At 42.6% G+C, this 17,354-nt stretch overlaps 1 protein-coding gene across 1 annotated transcript in view; it reads left to right on the top strand.

Annotated features, from left to right (window-relative positions):
* LOC147684152 (acetylcholine receptor subunit delta-like) overlaps positions 1 to 16,092 on the top strand; it is a 63,964-nt gene extending 47,872 nt beyond the window's left edge. The window contains exons 9-12 of the mRNA XM_086944955.1: positions 3,950 to 4,064; positions 6,890 to 7,100; positions 13,069 to 13,187; positions 15,857 to 16,092. Coding sequence (XP_086801081.1) covers positions 3,950 to 4,064; positions 6,890 to 7,100; positions 13,069 to 13,187; positions 15,857 to 16,039 — 628 coding nt within the window. The 3' untranslated portion in view covers positions 16,040 to 16,092. The remainder of the gene's footprint in view (positions 1 to 3,949; positions 4,065 to 6,889; positions 7,101 to 13,068; positions 13,188 to 15,856) is intronic.
* The last annotated feature ends 1,262 nt before the right edge of the window (positions 16,093 to 17,354 follow it).

The raw sequence follows: 17,354 nt of genomic DNA, 5'->3' as shown, positions 1-17,354 counted from the left end.
TCAGGTGCGGTGTAATGTGGCTGTGGGATGTTGAGGATCAGGCGTGTAGAGTCCTTCTGGAAGTGTTGAAGCTGTTTCAGGAGTTTGGCTGATGCTCCTGCGTAGAGGGCGTTTCCATAGTCCAACCTGCTGCTAACGAGGGCCTGGGTGACCGTTCTTCTCGTTTTGGTGGGGATCCACTTGTAGATCTTGCGGAGCATGCAGAGGGTGTTGAAGCAGGAGGAAGAGACGGCGTTGACCCGCTTAGTCATGGAGAGGGTGAAGTCGAGGATGACCCCTAGATTGCGAGCGTTGTCGGTGGGTACTGGAGCTGTTCCCAGTGCAGGCGGCCACCAGGAGTCATCCGAGGCCAAAGGGGTGGATCCGAGGATGAGGACCTCCATCTTGTCCGAGTTCAGCTTCAGTCGGCTGTTCCTCATCCATTCGGCGACGGGCTTCATTCCTTTGTGGAGGTTGGTTTTGGCAGTGTGGTGGTTCTTGGTGACCAGCTGGGTGTCATTGGCGTAAGAGATGACGTTGAGGTCGTGTAATCGGGTGACGTGGGCTGGCGATGCCATGTAGATTTTGAACAGCGTAGGGCTGAGGGATGAGCCCTGGGGTACGCCGCAGATGATCTCGGTGGCTTCGGAGCGGAAGGGGGTGAGGTGGATGCTTTGTGTTCTGCCGGAGCGGAAGGAGGTGGTCCAGTCCAGGGCCTTCTCTTGGATCCCGGCTTTGTGGAGGCGTGTTCGTAGTGTGAGGTGGCAGACAGTGTCAAAGGCAACTGACAGTTCCAGGAGGATGAGGGCTGCGGTTTCTCCGTTGTCTAGCAGGGTCCTCGTGTCATTGGTGGCGGCGATGAGGGCAGTTTCGGTGCTGTGGTTGCTGCGGAACCCGGGCTGGGACGGGTCCAGGATGCTATTCTTTCTCGAGGGAGTGGGTCAGTTGTCTGTTGATGGTCTTCTCTATGACCTTCGCCGCCAATGGGAGTAGGGAGATGGGCCGAAAGTACTTGAGGTCCTTGGGGTCCGCCTTGGGTGTGTGTATAAATGCTTGCACCCTGTTGTATGTGTGTTTATATGATTGAGTGTGCCTTCTGGGAAACTGACGTAATTCCTGCAATTCTTGGCATTATGTGGGCATCATTGATAGGCCATCTCTCACATAGTTTGCAGATCCTTGACTAACTGTGAGCAACCCTGGCATAAAGATGGCCATTCTTGACCACTGTGTGCATCCTTGACTTATGGTATCCAGCCCTTGCACAGAGGAGGACCTGACACAATAGCAGTCATCTGTTTCATGCTGAGGGAATCCTTGCAGCATAATAACCAGCACCGACATACAATGGTGATATGTATGAGGCTAAAATGTTGATGGAAGGCTGTTATGTATAATGGATACCTGATGAAAATGATGGTTGGAGAACAAACATGTTGATCCTAAAAATGAAACCTGAGATTTAAAAAAGTAGAAAAAAAATAAAAAGTTTGCATTTGATATCAAAACATGCGCATTTTGAGAAACTGAATACTTTAATAAATGGAGACAAAACCATTGTGTTGCTATAATATGTTTAAGGATAATAGTTAAGTTACAATTCATACCGAATTGCGGAGATGTGTTGCTGATATTATTTCCTTGGCATCAGAGAGCAGATGCTGCAATGGCTGTTATCTCATTAGTTCAATAGAGACAAAACTGCCACACCCTAAACAAAATGGCCACTTGCTTCATGTCACATGTAATGTCTCGCTAGTTTTAGCACAAAATGCATCCTCACATTCATTTTTTATTACAAGGTGAGGGAATGCTTTTCATTTAATAATGCATAATTTCAGTTAATGTCCCAGGTATTGTGCATAGCTTCCTTTGTGTGAATTATGCACGGTTTGCCCCGGCCTAATTTCATATTGGTAATGATTTTTAGGTCTTGGTTTGGACAGCACAGTCGTCAAACAGATTTATAGCTAACAATATATATTGAGTCTGCATTTAGTCTGCCCGTTTCACCCTTTGCATCTAGTATAATGGGATGACCTAGTGACCCTCAGAACATGGGTGTACAAGAATGCGGAAAATGTTGGTTCTGTTGGGTACAGAATTGATTCTTGGTTTACTGAATAATAACCAATAAAAACAAACAATAATACTGAAAACTTTTCAGTAATATTCAATGAAAAGGGAAGAGAAGAAACAAAAAAACACACCAAAATTAAATCAATCAAAGTCTGTATTTAAGGATAAATCCATATGTTTTTTTTTTACATTTTATGGTGTTAAAATGACATTAGAGGGCTGTCAAAGTTCATCAACATACAATTTGTTCCAATGGCGCTAGTGATATGGTGAAAAAAGATACAAAAAAAAGTGCTAAATGTGAACAAGGATATATACAGTGCTGTATGAATTGATAAAACTGACCATTCAAAGGACATCTATCCCTTGGTACATAAAGCTCCGCACCGCTTGGGATTTACATTTCTTTTTCACGCGGGGCGGAGTGAGTTGGGTCAGGATTATCACTAGCATGTCGACGTTTCGACCCGATGGGGTGCTTGTTTTACTAATAGGCACGGCGGGTCTACCTCAGGACAAGGCGATACAAGGGAAAAGGAGCAGTATTTTCTACTGTCAAACACACCATTCTAAAATCTACCCATTTCTAATTGTGCAGGCTGTCCCTTCTATCGCCTTATCCTGAGGAATTAATGATTGTGTGCAGAGAGGTGTCCCTTCCTGCACGTAAACAATCATTAAATATTGACAATTTGCTACTTCTATGTGTGCTGCAGATTGCAGCACACATAGAAGTAACAAACCACCATTATTGATTGTTTATGTGCAGGAATGGACACCTTCCTGCACATAAACAATCATTTCCTGTGCTTGCATTGGCACGAGGCAGCTAATTTTAGTGCCAGGGAAAACACAGCGACGCACCATTGTGTTGTAAATACGGCACAATGACCAATATTGCTTACAGATATTTTGTCAAATCTGTACTGTCACTATATTTTTAAATTTGGACAATTGAGAGATATAATTAAAATTAACAATCTATTCAGTTGATCCAATTTTATATTTATTCACACTTATTGTTTTTCATTCACTTTTTGCACTGCCTATTCAGTAACCACAAATATGCTTACATTCTGTTGAAATACCGCCCTTCTTGAAAACACATTCTCTTAAGAACTGCACAAAGCCTTGAGAACATCAGTAGGCCGTGTTGTGTTGTCTTGTCTCCTGGGCAAGGAGAACCCGAATGATGTTTTAAAAGGGCAGTACAGAATGGCTACTGATGGGAATATTTGCCCATGCCCTTGAGTCTTAACTCAGTAACTATATGTCACACTTGTTTGCACTTTGGGTCTCCACTGCTCTATTTGTATTTTGTTGAGGTCTGTGTCCACACTTGAGTCATATGGCTATTTGGCCCCTAGATACTGGTTGTGTTAGGAATATTGTATATTGGGGTATGTATCTAGGTTGGGTCGTTAAACTCACCCTTGGACCCTCCTATTAATTGGTTTGTTTTTGTGTAAATACGGCACAACCATGCATTTTGGAAATGTCGTAGCATGGCGCAGCCAAATTTGGCACAGCTCACCGCTTTGACATTTCCATATAAATATGGCCCTGAGATTTCTGGGTATACCATAGGAACAAGTGACTTCTTCCATGGTTTCTAGGTAAACGGCGGTAGTGGTTTCTGCTCTGGGAATGCTCTGCTTACTAACACAATAGAATTCGAATCCTGACGCTCTGCCAACTCTGGTTGATGTTGAGGAAAGTCATCTTACTGCGGTAAGCCTCTAAGCAATGAACAATCATTTGTAAATAATTGTCAGAGTCTCTCTGAAGTTTGAAGCCATGTATGCCTACAGCGCTGTAATGGCTGTACCAAAGATGCTAAAGATGGTGAATTCCATGGTGATCAACTAATGGGTTGTCCTTGGCATTGCAGGTACTTGTTGTTCATCATGGTGCTGGTCACTGTGGTGGTGGTGAGCTGTGTCATCGTGCTGAATCTCCACTTCCGAACCCCCAGTACCCACACCTTGCCAGCCTGGGTAAAAGAGGTAAGACTGACCTTAGGGACAGGTAAGGCAGCATGAGGAGAAGGGCTTGGGTCTTTTCCATTTCCATCGTTGTTTATGAGTCTGTCCTCAGTACGGATATCGCTTACAGATCCCAGTAAGACATCTATCGAAGGGATTCAGAGGGGTTGTGATAATACGAGTACAGTGAATTATTTGGTGACTGCCGCATTGTACTGAAATCCAGGAAAGATGAGCAACACATTCAAGCCTACTGCCTTCTCTCTGTACTTAACCTTGACAATAAAATCTTCACCAGTCTAATAGCTAACAGACTAATAGCGTTGATGGACAAACTGGTCCTTCTGGACCAGTCCGGCTCCATACTGGGAAGATCTGCATCCAATAATCTTAGAACCCTACTTGTTTTTATGCCCCAGATGTGCAATAACACATGAGCAGCAGCAGTACTGTTAGGGGACTAGAAGGCTTTCAGGTTGTTTGAGTGCCCGGTCTTTTTGTCAGCTCTGGAACAAATGAGCATTGGCAGACACCTGGTTTCGCGTTATCTTACATACCGACCCAACGGGTAGAGTTAGCATCCTGGGATACCTATTTGAACCTTTCTCAGTCAACAAACAACAAAGGCTCAAGACAAGGATGTCTACTTGCTCCCCTTCTTCTCACCATAGCAATAGAACCCCTGTTCTCTATCTTACTGGAATGCTATCCAAATAGAGAAATCTCAATGGCAACAAGGAGAATGCTTGTGTCCTGTATGCGAACGATATTCCTTTTGTTCATCGAAATTTATCGACTTCATCCTTCATCCAGTAATCAGAGAATTTATCAAATTTGGCATCATATCTGTCAAACTAAAATGGGCTAAATGAGGGCTTTTCCCACTCACTGTAAAGACTCCGCTAACAGAGACTGAAGGACCACTATGGTGGTGCACTGACTCTGTAAAATATCTTGGCATCCGAACCCACAGAGGCAGTAACACATAGTGACAGACAGCTATTTCAAAATTGGAGCTACAGACATACTTATGGATAAGACTCCCTCTGTCGGTGGCGGGACACATAGCTATTATTGAAATGGTCAGTCACTGAACTTACTTTAAATACTTACCATTATCCCAGTCACCTTGAATAATGCACTTTTCTCCAGACTCAATGCATTACTGTCATGATCGAGTCATGATCGAGAAAGAGGGTTTTGCGGTCCCACCGATGGACATTTATTACTATGCTGCTCAGTCCTACCTAGCTATACACTAGGCTTGGGCGGAGTTTGCGGCGTTCGCAAGCAGAACTCCGCAAAGTCACCAAAATACTCCATCATACTATGTGGAGTTCCGCAAGTGGCGGAGTGCGTTAGTTCGTGCTGATTTTTAGCACCAGGTGTTTGTTCCGCTCTGATAACTCAGCCCAAACTGCACCATACACAGTGTAAGAGGGTGCTGCTTCTTTCTGCCGCTCGGGTAGATTTTCTACTCGAGCGGCAGCTTCCTCACCGCAAATGGATGGTTTCTCAATGCGAGCGGTCACGACCATCCTCGACCGCTCACGCTGAGAAATCTCACTGGGAGGTGGTCTAGCGTTGGATTTTCCTTGCTCGCTAACTTAATGTTGGCGAGTGAGGAAAAAGCTCGGCTCCGCAAGTTTTTCGGATCTCAAGGTGCTCTGCAGAGCACCGAAAACTCTGCAAACTCCACAAACGGAGTGGAGCTCACCACCCAAGCCTACTATACACTGGCTACAGACAAATTGTCATGCTCCACATGTAGTAGCCAAGAGATACCATCTAGAGATGGTTCACTACACTCTCTTGCTTCAACTCCAATTCTAAGACCCACTCATTAAATTCACACATTTCACTCAACACGCTGGGCAATTTGGGAATCCTGCAGAAAAGTAGGCCCACCCCAACTTTATGCTGCTAATGTATAGTTATGGGGTAATCCCCTATAAAGATATCCTGGTTAACAAGCACATGCTGCAGCTGGGATATCTTTTTATAAATGTGAAATGTATTACACTTAATCCATTGACTACTTCCATTCCCCCTCCACAATGCACACTACGGCATACTACAGAATACGACACACAGCAAGCGTGGCCCTCTCCACAGTCCCTATTGAACCACCGAGCATCCCCCCGATTTAAGATATGATAGCTTCTCCCAGCAGCATAGACTGGGTCTGCAGATTATATCATTTATACACTGAGGAAAGTGTAGATGAACATAGTCCACCCAGCTAGACAGCGATGGAACTAGACTTTGGCTATAGAATAGAGATCAAGACTTGGTTATATTCAGGGCCACTGGAATTATGTGATTTTGTTCATGCGGGCTGGGTGGGGCATTTATGCAGAATTTTACATTTGCCACGTTGACATGTAATCCATCATCTGCTACGTAATCTGCAGATTTTAACCTTAAAAAAATGTTCTAGCTAAAATGGATCGAAAGTTACTAAAAATGTGGCTCCACATGTTGCCACAAAGTGGAAGTCCCATCACATAGTTTGGCTGATCACCTTCCTGTTGCTTATCGCTGTGTTTGGGTGTTAAACTGGAACTAAAGAGGCGAACCCTTTGCACAGACAATGCCTTTGTCAAAAATGACAACATAATAAAGTAAAACTATCATAATAAAATGTGCCACATTATTCTGCATAATTTGTGTTTTCTTACCGCATAATTAAGTCAAGACTGCTGCCTAATTTGGTTCTCCTCTGCCGCATAATTCCACTGGCCCGGATTATACTGCTCATTTTACTGGGCATTTCAGGGAGATATTCAGGGTGGGTTGAGGGTTCCATCCCTGGGTACCGTCTTGACTTCTGTGTGTGGTCCCAGCTCTTCCTCTACAGGTTACCCCGTATGCTGCATATGTCCCAGCCGGCGGAGAGTGAGATGGAACCCTGCAATGGAATCATGATGCGGCGAAGCAGCTCGGTGGGCTACATCGTCAAGGCGGATGAATACTTCAACGTGAAGTCCCGGAGTGAACTCATGTTTGAGAAGCAGTCGGAGCGGCATGGCCTGGCCAGCAGGGTGACGCCAGCACGTAAGGATACGCCCTTTAGCAAACCAGAGGTGCAGAAGTAGCATCCTTAGAAGAGAATTTAAGGGGGAGAGCACACATTGCACTGCTGATAAAATGATGGGACCGCCCACAAAGGGCAGTTGTAAAGTAGTATCCCCCGAAATGAGGTCCACCAGTGCTGGGTCTCCTTGTGGCTGGGGCAGCCATGCGCTCTATAAATTCTTATAACATACCATAGCGGGTGTGGTTGTTCAATGTACGGGGAGGTGTGAGAGCAAAAGACAGATTCTGCACCTGGCCACATACATTCATTTGTTCAACTACCTTTCACTGTAAAGCTGTGATTATTTGAGGCAAAATATGAGCCTACATATTTGCTTAAAATGTTTAAATCCGACTTTGCATGTTTTTTTCAGATATGTGAGTATACATCTACATATGTGTACCTAGATAGATGCACAAAAAGTCAAATTTAAACATCTTAAGCAAATGTGTACATATGTGTATCTGTGAGTATTCTCACAGACATACAAATAAATGTTTGTTTAAAATGTTTAAATCTTTAGGATGTCATTTGGAGGTCACAGGGGTTTACAACTGCTAACCCTCACTTGCCTTTTCTCACCCCTGACACTGCCTTTGTGACCACTGGCCTCAGAGGCGACAAACTCAGTACCAAGAAAACAAGGCTGGCTGCTCTTATGAGCACTGGGGCTCCATTCGCCTTGTTCTCTATCAATTTTTTTAGCCTACAAACAGTGAACAATTGTATATTATCCACTATTAGAGGAATAAAAGCACCATGAGCTGGAATGGGACACTCACTGGCAGCTGAGGTAATTAAAGTAAAATGATCTTAAATATATGTTGGGTGCATACATGTGCATACATGTGGTTGAGATTGTGTTTCTGTGACAGAACATGTGTGTATGTGTGAGCACGGATTCCTGTATGTGTGAGCTTGTGCGTGAGTGAAACTGAGTGAGAGCGAGTCAGTGAGAGGATGAGTCAAACTGAGTGCCAGTAAGCAAGTATGAGTTAGTCAGAAGGAGTGAGAATGGGTGACTGAGTGAGAGAAAGGGTGACTGCAAGGGCATGGGAATTACTGCATAATAATGTGTAATGCATTGTCGGTAGGAATGAGTGTGAGTGAGAATGAGTGAATGACAGTGAGTGTAACTGTGAGTGAGAATGAGTGACACCGAGTGAGTGATAAATGAAAGTGAACGTTGGAACTCTCTACCTCTGAAACTGAGCCTATAAGAGTATGAACTTCCTTCCCACAAATCTCTGAAGACTTAGCTTTTCTGCAACTGACCCTGGCAGTTTGTTGTTTTAAGGTGTCTGTTGCAGTGCTGGGAGGCCTTCAGGTAGCCATGCGCTATATAAAAACTCTAGAATAGAAAAGAATAGAAAGTGAGTGAGTGTAAGAGTGAGTACAACTGAGTGTGAAAGAGAAAGTATATGTGAGTGAGAGTAAGAGTGAGAGACTGTAAATGAATGAGTGACTCAGAGTGCATGAGAATAAATGAGACTGAGTGGTAGATTGAGTGCAAGTGAGTGTGAGCGAGAAAGTGTCAGGGAGTGAATGTGAGTGAGGGTTAGTGTGAATGAATAGGAATGAGAGAGTCACAATGAGTGAGTGACAGTTTGATTGAGTGTATATGAGAACATATAAATGAGTCGGATTAAGAGCGAGTGAGAGTGGGTGAGCGAGAAGTAGCAAGAGTGAGTGCAAGAGAGTGAGAATGAATGAAAGTGGGTGGAAGTGAGAATGAGTGTGAGTAAGTGAAGGTGAGTGAGTGTAAGTGCGAATGTGGTGTTGATCTCCCATTGGTCCAAGCAAACTAAAGGTGATTTTTGGTTTATAGAACCACCCCTAGCAAGATGCTGGCACGGGCCTACTGGAGGCAGTTCTTAGCATGACAGATATTTGTGGCACAATACTGGCACAGGAATACTAGAGAGAATATTTGGCATATGGGAAGCCCATGTGCAAAGTGCTGGTGCTGGCCAATCAGAGGTAATTCTTAGCATTGGGCTACACCTGACAAAATGCTGGCACTGGCATACTGAAGGACAAGGGAGGAGGACAATCATGATAAAATGCTCGTCATAACATACCAGAGGTATTTTTGCTATAAGGTTACCCATGGATATGAATGGAGCTAATGGTAAAATTCTGGCACTAGCATATTGTATGCAATTTATGTCTTAAAATCATATATGGGGCACTCATGGCAGAATGCTGACCCTGGCACAATGGAGGTCAATTTTGACATATGGGACCACCCATTTTGCTAAAAATGGTACCAACTCATGGTAAGCATCAGCTTTCATTAGCTTGACATAGCAAGAAAGGACTTGAATATTTCATGAGCAGCCCATCTATGGCTTTTTACCAGAATTATTTGAAAAATTGTGCTTTAAAATGCATTACATGTAGGCCTGGGCAAAATGTAAATTACACCGGTGTAATTTCTGTATTTTGGGATTTTCCCATTATGCTTGCTACATAAAATTCTAGAATTTACACCACTACTTGAGTTTGCACAATTACATGCCAGTCACAGTAAAAATGGCATTCACGGTAAAACCGTACTCCAAACCCACAGGAACAGCAGAACATGAGCAGCTGTAGTTCTCAGTGCTTTTGTTTTTTGCCACAATTTTTTCAGGTGAAATGCTACCTTGCGTAACAAATTGACACAAGGACACATTTTGCCTTAAAATAGACAACAAAGTGACATATTTACATTTCATACAATTATAAGTAATTTCATGTAATTTTGCCAATCTTTGGCGTTTTAACACGAAAGCAAATTATGTGAAGTTTGCCTCAATTTTTTCAACATTTTCTCATGAGGAGAACGCTCCTGAACTACATGTGTAGTACATTGGGCTCACTCACTTTGCATCTTCGGTAAATGCAAAGTTTACTTTCTACAGTTTCCACTGCAACCAAGACATTTTGCTTTAGGGTATGTTAACCCCTTCCACGCGGGGCTAATTCCCCCGCGGTGCGGGGGTGGGGGGGGGCCGAGGCCGCACGCGGCGCCGTGGTGCTCGTGACGAGCCCAGCTCGTCATGCTGCACAGTGGAGCTGTGCTCATGACGAGCCGGACTCGCCATGACTCCGCCCACTCCAATAGAACGCCCGCCCAGGCGGGGAATTAGCTGCCCGTGGGCGGGCCGCGGTAGTTATGACGAGCTCAGCTCGTCATGAGCACAGCTCCACTGTGCCACATGACGAGCTGAGCTTGTCATATGCATGGAAAGGGTTAAATAAATAAATTAGGCAGTACAAGGAATACGCGTCAGAATAAATAAAAAATGAACAAAAAATCAAAAACACATTTTTGAACAAGTTGTTGCCATGTTTTATTACCTTGAATTCATGTGTTTGAATGAAAGCTTCACCTCCGAGCTTCACGTGAGTGATAATACCTTGCAAATGATCATAAGTTAATAAGCAAGAGTTTAAACCAGTAACGTATTTCATACTCAGTATATGGTCTATAGCAAACAATACATGTAGACATTACTACTATTGTGTTTTTATTTCTTTTTTTCCTCTTCACCTGATTCATCAAAACATTCCTCTTTGCAGTATACAAGAGGGGAACTATTAAATATTGAGAGATTATGATATAGATAATTTGGATCCCAGTGATGCTCTGTGTTTTGTGGGGCTGTATCCTCTTCAGACGAACTCTTAAGTTTCATGTCATAGAAAGACAATGAGTAATGTCCTCTGGTATATTAAGTTAGCAACCTAATATGAGTGGTATGATATCTCTTTTTCCCTTTTCTTTTAAATTAGGAAAACTGTAAAAGCAAGATTACATAAATACATTAAATAAGGATACATCTGAAAGTTAGACCATAAATAGAATTAATCAAATAATAGCCGAGGCAAAGTAATACATTAGGAGCATTAAAACAAAACAACTTGGCCCAAATTAAAAGATATATTCATATCCTTTACAGTACAGCAGACATTTTCTACTTCTACCCAGTTCGAGTAAAAAAAAAAACAGATCCTCCTGCCTTTAGTTTTCAACTCTTCCCCATTCGTTCATAAAGTGCTTTTTCTAGATTATAAATATATATATATATATATATATATAGCGCCCTTTCCATTGCTGAAATGTCAGGCGTGAAAGACCAAGCCAGGCAGAGGCAACACAGAGCCTAAAACCCACCATTGCTATAAAGATTAACTCGATCCCAGCACCAATGTTTCATTGGTATCTCATATAGACATTTATCTATGTTGTGTTGTATATTAATCATGCAGTTACTGGGGAAATTCAGCGGGGACAATTATTGTGATGACATCAGGGTTAAGGTCATATGACAGTTCATTCTGGGAATATCCAGGGTCAAAGGTCATATGATGTCACTTCCTGTGATACTATTAAGGTCAAAGGAGAAGTGTGGCTCAATGATTAGAGCGGCAGACCCTGATGCAGAGGTCTGGCCCGGGACCAGGGCTCAATTCCCCGCCTCGGCGGGTCTTGGGCTCAAAATTCCCCGGACCTGATAATTCTCGCCTCAGTGCCTATTCCAATCATGGAGTCCCACTCTGCAACTCTGGGCAATAGCTTGCTTAATCTCGACAACGACCCCTACAACGCTACGGATGCCTGGCCTCCACCTTGGGGGTGCCCAGGAGTGGATGCCTCACAGGGAAAGCCAGGACGGGTTCCACAGCGGTATTCGTACAAGCGCCTTGAGACCCTTGCGGGTGAGTAGTGCGCTATACAAGTATCAATTTACATTTACAAAGGGTGTGTTCAGTCACTTCAGCTGGCATTTTGGAGAAATCAACATCCATGGTTGTGTTGGTGTGATTTGAGGCGAAATAGGCACGTACCATCTGCCACCTCTGGAGACGCTAGTGCTTGTGGCTAGAACATCAGAAGATCACAAAGTGGTCTAGTAGTGTGTAAGGCTGTAGGTGAAACTTGTACATAAGGCTGTTGGGAAAGGCATATTGGGTTGTCCAGCGATAAGTATAACCAACTCAAAAAAGTGATGGTATGCCATGACTGTACCAAGCACCCATAAGGATGAATGCAGAGCATTATGATGAGTTCTGGAGGCCACATCCAACACTGATGGAAATCTGTATTTAGTAGGACAACCAATGTGGTCCATTCCACTCCCTCATAGTAACTGGACTAAAAAACACACAATTAATTTCATGTGACCCAACCAGCAGATGCAGACAATAATGGTAGTTTGTACTGAGAGGTTCTGCTCTCAGTTTAAGAACTTGTGGAGCAAAGCTCAGTGCCTCTATGCAGAATTGAACCTATGCCTAAGTGCCAGTGTATTGGAGAAGTCAGGCGCATAAACAGCAGCTTTCATACCCAGGGCCACTGGAATTATATGGCAGCAGAGGGCCAAATCATGTGGTAGATTTCAGTAAATTATGCATCAAGAAAAGGCAAATTATGCGGCATAACGCAGCACATTTTGTAATAGTATTAGTTCATTATTTTGGCATTTTTAAACTTGATTACACTGTGTGGGCATTGGCTGTGCCACTTTAGCACGAGCTTAACACCCAAAGACAGCAGTAAGCAACATGAAGGTGACCAGTCCAGCTTTGCAAAGGGCCTTCCCTGCTTGGCAACACATGTCGCTGGATTTCTATTCACTTTTAAACCTTTGGAGCTAGAAACTAGTTTTTGGGGTTAAAATCTGCAGATTGTGCCGCAAAAGATGGATTATGTGGCAAATGCGGTAAATCTATAATTTTCCGAAACTCGCTGCACAATCGCATAATACCAGTGGCCCTGATCATACCTTATCCACCCGTTTTACGTACAGCTTTATCACAATATTTCTCCACTATTTCATCTTATGTCCATGGCAGGCCTCCATACCTGCTGCTCTTCTACTGCAGAGTCAGTCCTACAACCACTTCTTGTATCAGCCCTAACCTGTTCTCTTCCTGTTTGTCTTTTTTTCTGAAAAGGATTGAACCCCCTGAGTGCTAATGATGTCCAGGACCTGCTCTACGACGAGATAAAGCCGGCCATTGAGGGGGCCAACTTTGTAGTGAAGCACATGAAGGACAAAAACGACTACAATGAGGTTTGTGTTTCCCTGCTAATCCCCTTGTTCATTGAAGAACTTGCATCAACATTTATGCACTTTATTTTAAAGCCACTGGTTTTGAGTGACACTGCCCTACATTATCACCATTAACATCACATCTGCTCAATAACATAACATAACAGAACATATGTATTTGTAAGGCACACACGTTGACCCAAAGGTATCTTGGCGCTGAATAACATATGTTTATTGTTATCCAAATCAATGCTACTCATTTTATCAACCTCAGAAGGATGAAAGACTGTGTGGACCTGCGGGGATCTGAATCTTTAAATATGAGGTCAAACACAGGCCCCTACAGTGGACTCAATAGTCCACTGAGCCACCAGACCCGGTGGATATACACACTGGAATCCTCTCCCATCTCTCACTCTGGCAGCTCAATGTTATTTTCCAAGGTTTATCCTTTTAGTGGCTTCTTATTCTGTTTGCTGCAATTCAATTTCTTTTATATTCTATTCCATGATTCGCCTCTCTATGCCTCCAGTTTATGTAAACCTCAGTCTCACTCCACATTCAGCTTGTACCCATCGGGTAAATTCCCTGGTCCACCGCCCTTTAGTCGACAATTGACTAGCTATCCAATTCAATGCAATACATTTTTTGGCCCCCGTTAATCCTAATTCCACCACTTTGATCATTGCTTTTGTTTGCTCAGAGCGGGGTACATAGCCCAGTATGCATTACTGTATCATGGCTGCAATGTGATCCCAGCCAATGAACTCAGTGTGATGAGCACCTCTCCCTAAAAGTTCAACACACCCAAGCAAGTCCACCACATTTGTAAATTTGTGCCCGCTGCTATCCTACATGTGGTGCAGTTATACGATTTGGACGGATCCAATCTTTGCAGCATCTGAGGTGTCACAGTTTCCCTATGTCCACATTTATACTGAATTAATTTCAACCAAGCATTGCGTTGCTGAGGATTCTCGTCCACTCTCACTCCCCCAAGTCTTTCCTCATATCTCTTTACCAGTGGGATTCCAGTGTAGTCATACGTCTGTCAGGTTGTGGGATCAGTAGCACATATAATCGTGAAATTACCTTGTGCTCCCATACATTTCAGGTAGCATCTGATTCAGTAGATATGTGTCTGGCTCCCATGGTAACCCTAGCCAGGGTTTCCGGATTGCCGCCGCCAACTCAGGGTACGCAAGTTGAATTCTCTTTAAAAGTCTTACAATGAAATTACACAGTCTTAGGACATCATTAAAATTGTCTTCATTAAATATGTCTTTCATTACCTATTCTTTGGTAGGCATTCTCAATCTGCACTGAATATTATGATTATAATATTATTTAATCTCACTCTCATTGCACCTTAATAATATTCGTGGAATTGGTCCGCCTCAGCAATCTATTATTGCTGAATTCAGGACCTTTCTACCTAAAACCCCTTACTTTTCTGTTAGACCCTAACATCTTTTTTAGATGGCTACTGGGGGATAGGTATTAGTAGAATTGAGAGATAAGCTGTGTCATAACCTTTGTCACTCAATTAAAATTATTACAACATCTCACACTTTCTTGCACAAGCTTAAAATACATCCCGGTGGTGCGGGTCAGCTTGTTTCAGAGATTCTTTTATTTGATCCTTCACCAGGACAAAGTCAAAACAGCATAAATTACCACTGACTAAATACGTTTGTAGTATACTTAGTTTTCAATTTATTTTGATCTATTCCACAGCACCTGTAAAGGGATAACAATAAATACTTTTACATTCCATTTTTAAATTACAGAAACCCACTTGTTTTTTTAACTTGATACATCATTTTGTATTTATTCTTACATTATCTTGTTCTCACTCGTTGGCAAGTTGATTGCTGAGTGTGTGTTATGAACTGACTGCGCATGTTGGTTTTTCTTTGCTTTTCTTTAAAAAGTCCTTCAGTTTGATATTTTGATTCATTATCCTATGCCTCCAGACATTTTACAGAACTATTTTTATATATTGCTACCATCCTCCCATCTTTCAATATTTTTATTTTATTTCATTTTTTTTGTCTTAGCATTTTCCTGTTCTTCCTTTTTACCTATTTTTGAAGACATTTTGATGATATGTCTAATTTTTTCACCCCTTGGTAGTTTGAGTCAATACATTATGTCTTACCTTCTTGATGGCTGTGGTAAAATTAATTAATCCCACTTTCAGTCCCTGTTTGTGTGCTGTGTTATTTCTTCAGTACATTACCATCAATCAACTGTTTTATTTTGTCTTCAGGGTAGTGGGTTCTCCTGTAGTTTCTTCATTCCATTATTAAAAAAACCCTGTATGCGAACGCCTGATATCTATATTCCTTGATACCTAAGATCTTTCTCTATGCTGTGTCACCATGTAAGGAGGGTGCGCATAGAGAACCCCAACCAAGGTATGGAATAGTTTAAGACCCATACCAACATTTTTACTTTACAACTTTTCTTCTTTCCTTTCTAGCCTAGCTTCTGTTTGTATATTTATGTCAATATTAGATTGTCAATGATAGGTATTGTCCAGTGTATTAATTGAGAGAGGCAGAAGAAGCTTGTATCAAAAAAAGTTATCAAATCTCCTTCAAATTTACAAGAATCTCTCTCTAAACTCCAAGCCCTAACACTTGTTCCTCTGCCACCTTTTCTGATCTTCTTCTTACCATTTACAGGAGAAAGATAACTGGAACAGGATGGCACGGACAGTCGATCGTCTGTGTCTCTTCCTGGTGACACCAGTGATGGTTATCGGGACCTTGTGGATTTTCATGGACGGTGCCTACAACTATCCCCCGTCACTTCCCTTTGCAGGAGACCCCTACGACTACCGGGAATCCAACAAACGATACATATAGGAAATCTCCTGCGAGTGCCATAAGAACGAATGTCTTAAATTTAAATTTTTTAACATATATGTACTGTTGATAAAAGCAAAGAACCCATTTGGAATGTGCGTTGTTTTACCCTTTTTTTTATTTTTAATATATTTATTTAAAAATAATCCAAAAAGAACTATGAGTATGTTGATCTCTTTGAACATAGTCTAGAATTTCACTCAGTAAATGCAAGCTATTGATATTTTTTTGTAAAAATTTCTTTTTATATATTTTCATATATAGAGCTTAATAAGAAGGTTCATCTATTATCATGGAATACCTCCATTATTTGGCGTTTGTGGGTTACATTCTAACACTCTGAGCCTTTTATTGCTGGTATTGTGTTCTAGGATTTTACTCAACCACTGAGCCCAAAACTCAGCACTAAGTATACCGCTTTAGCACTTGGCCCTCAAAGTAGCAACTTCGAACTGTTCAAAGCTTACACAAGGAAGCGGTGTAGCATGGAAAATCAGACCTCATCGAGACGACATCTGGTATAAGGGACAAGACAATTATTTTACTAAAAACAAACAGGTGCCACTTCTGACAGGCAACGTAATAGTATACGTAAATATCAGAGGACATTCAAAAGGATACACAGCTATTAATGCAATAAACACTGTGAACAGGTACAACATGGGCGGCTCCTTTGTGAAAGGTATTGAATGGTTATACATTGCAAGGTCTTACACTGTCCCTCCTTGGGTAGTGGTGCTTGTATTTAATACTCCTCTGAGCAACTTCTACCTCACAAACCCTATGAAACCATGGTAAGGCAGAACATGGGTAGAAAAAAGCTATGGCTCTCCACAGGTAACTCACTCTGGTGCAGTACCTTTCTGTCTTTGCTGTTCATTAGCAGGCTTGGTCTGTGGATGCTGGTGGACGGTGCGGGCAGTGCATCTACTGTTCTGTCGTCAGGCACAATCTACTGAGAGTGATTGCTTTAACTCTATCCCAGCCGAGGTGATGTTGCCCTGGTGTTTGTCTTGTGTGTGTGCTGTGCAGGTGCACGCACTAGCCTGAAAAAGCACCAGCACCTGTGATGACGAGGATGTCCTTCTACTCACCCACCAGACATCTCCGCTCCACCCAACTGGCCCTGGCCACTATTCCACGGCACCGCAAGACCTCAGCCGGAGGAAGATCCTTCTCCTCCCTCGCTGAAAATATCTGGAACTCTGTACCTCTACATCTCAGGCCATAACCATCACTGCCTCAATTCAAGAAGGACCTCAAGACCTGGCTCTTCAAATGAAGCTGCAGACCCCCCACCCCACCAGCGCCTTAA

Source organism: Lissotriton vulgaris, chromosome 11 (assembly GCF_964263255.1).
Source record: "Lissotriton vulgaris chromosome 11, aLisVul1.2, whole genome shotgun sequence".
Taxonomy (NCBI): Eukaryota; Metazoa; Chordata; class Amphibia; order Caudata; family Salamandridae; genus Lissotriton; species Lissotriton vulgaris.
Note: the sequence above shows the minus strand (reverse complement) of the source record. Positions and strands in the feature narration are given on the sequence as shown.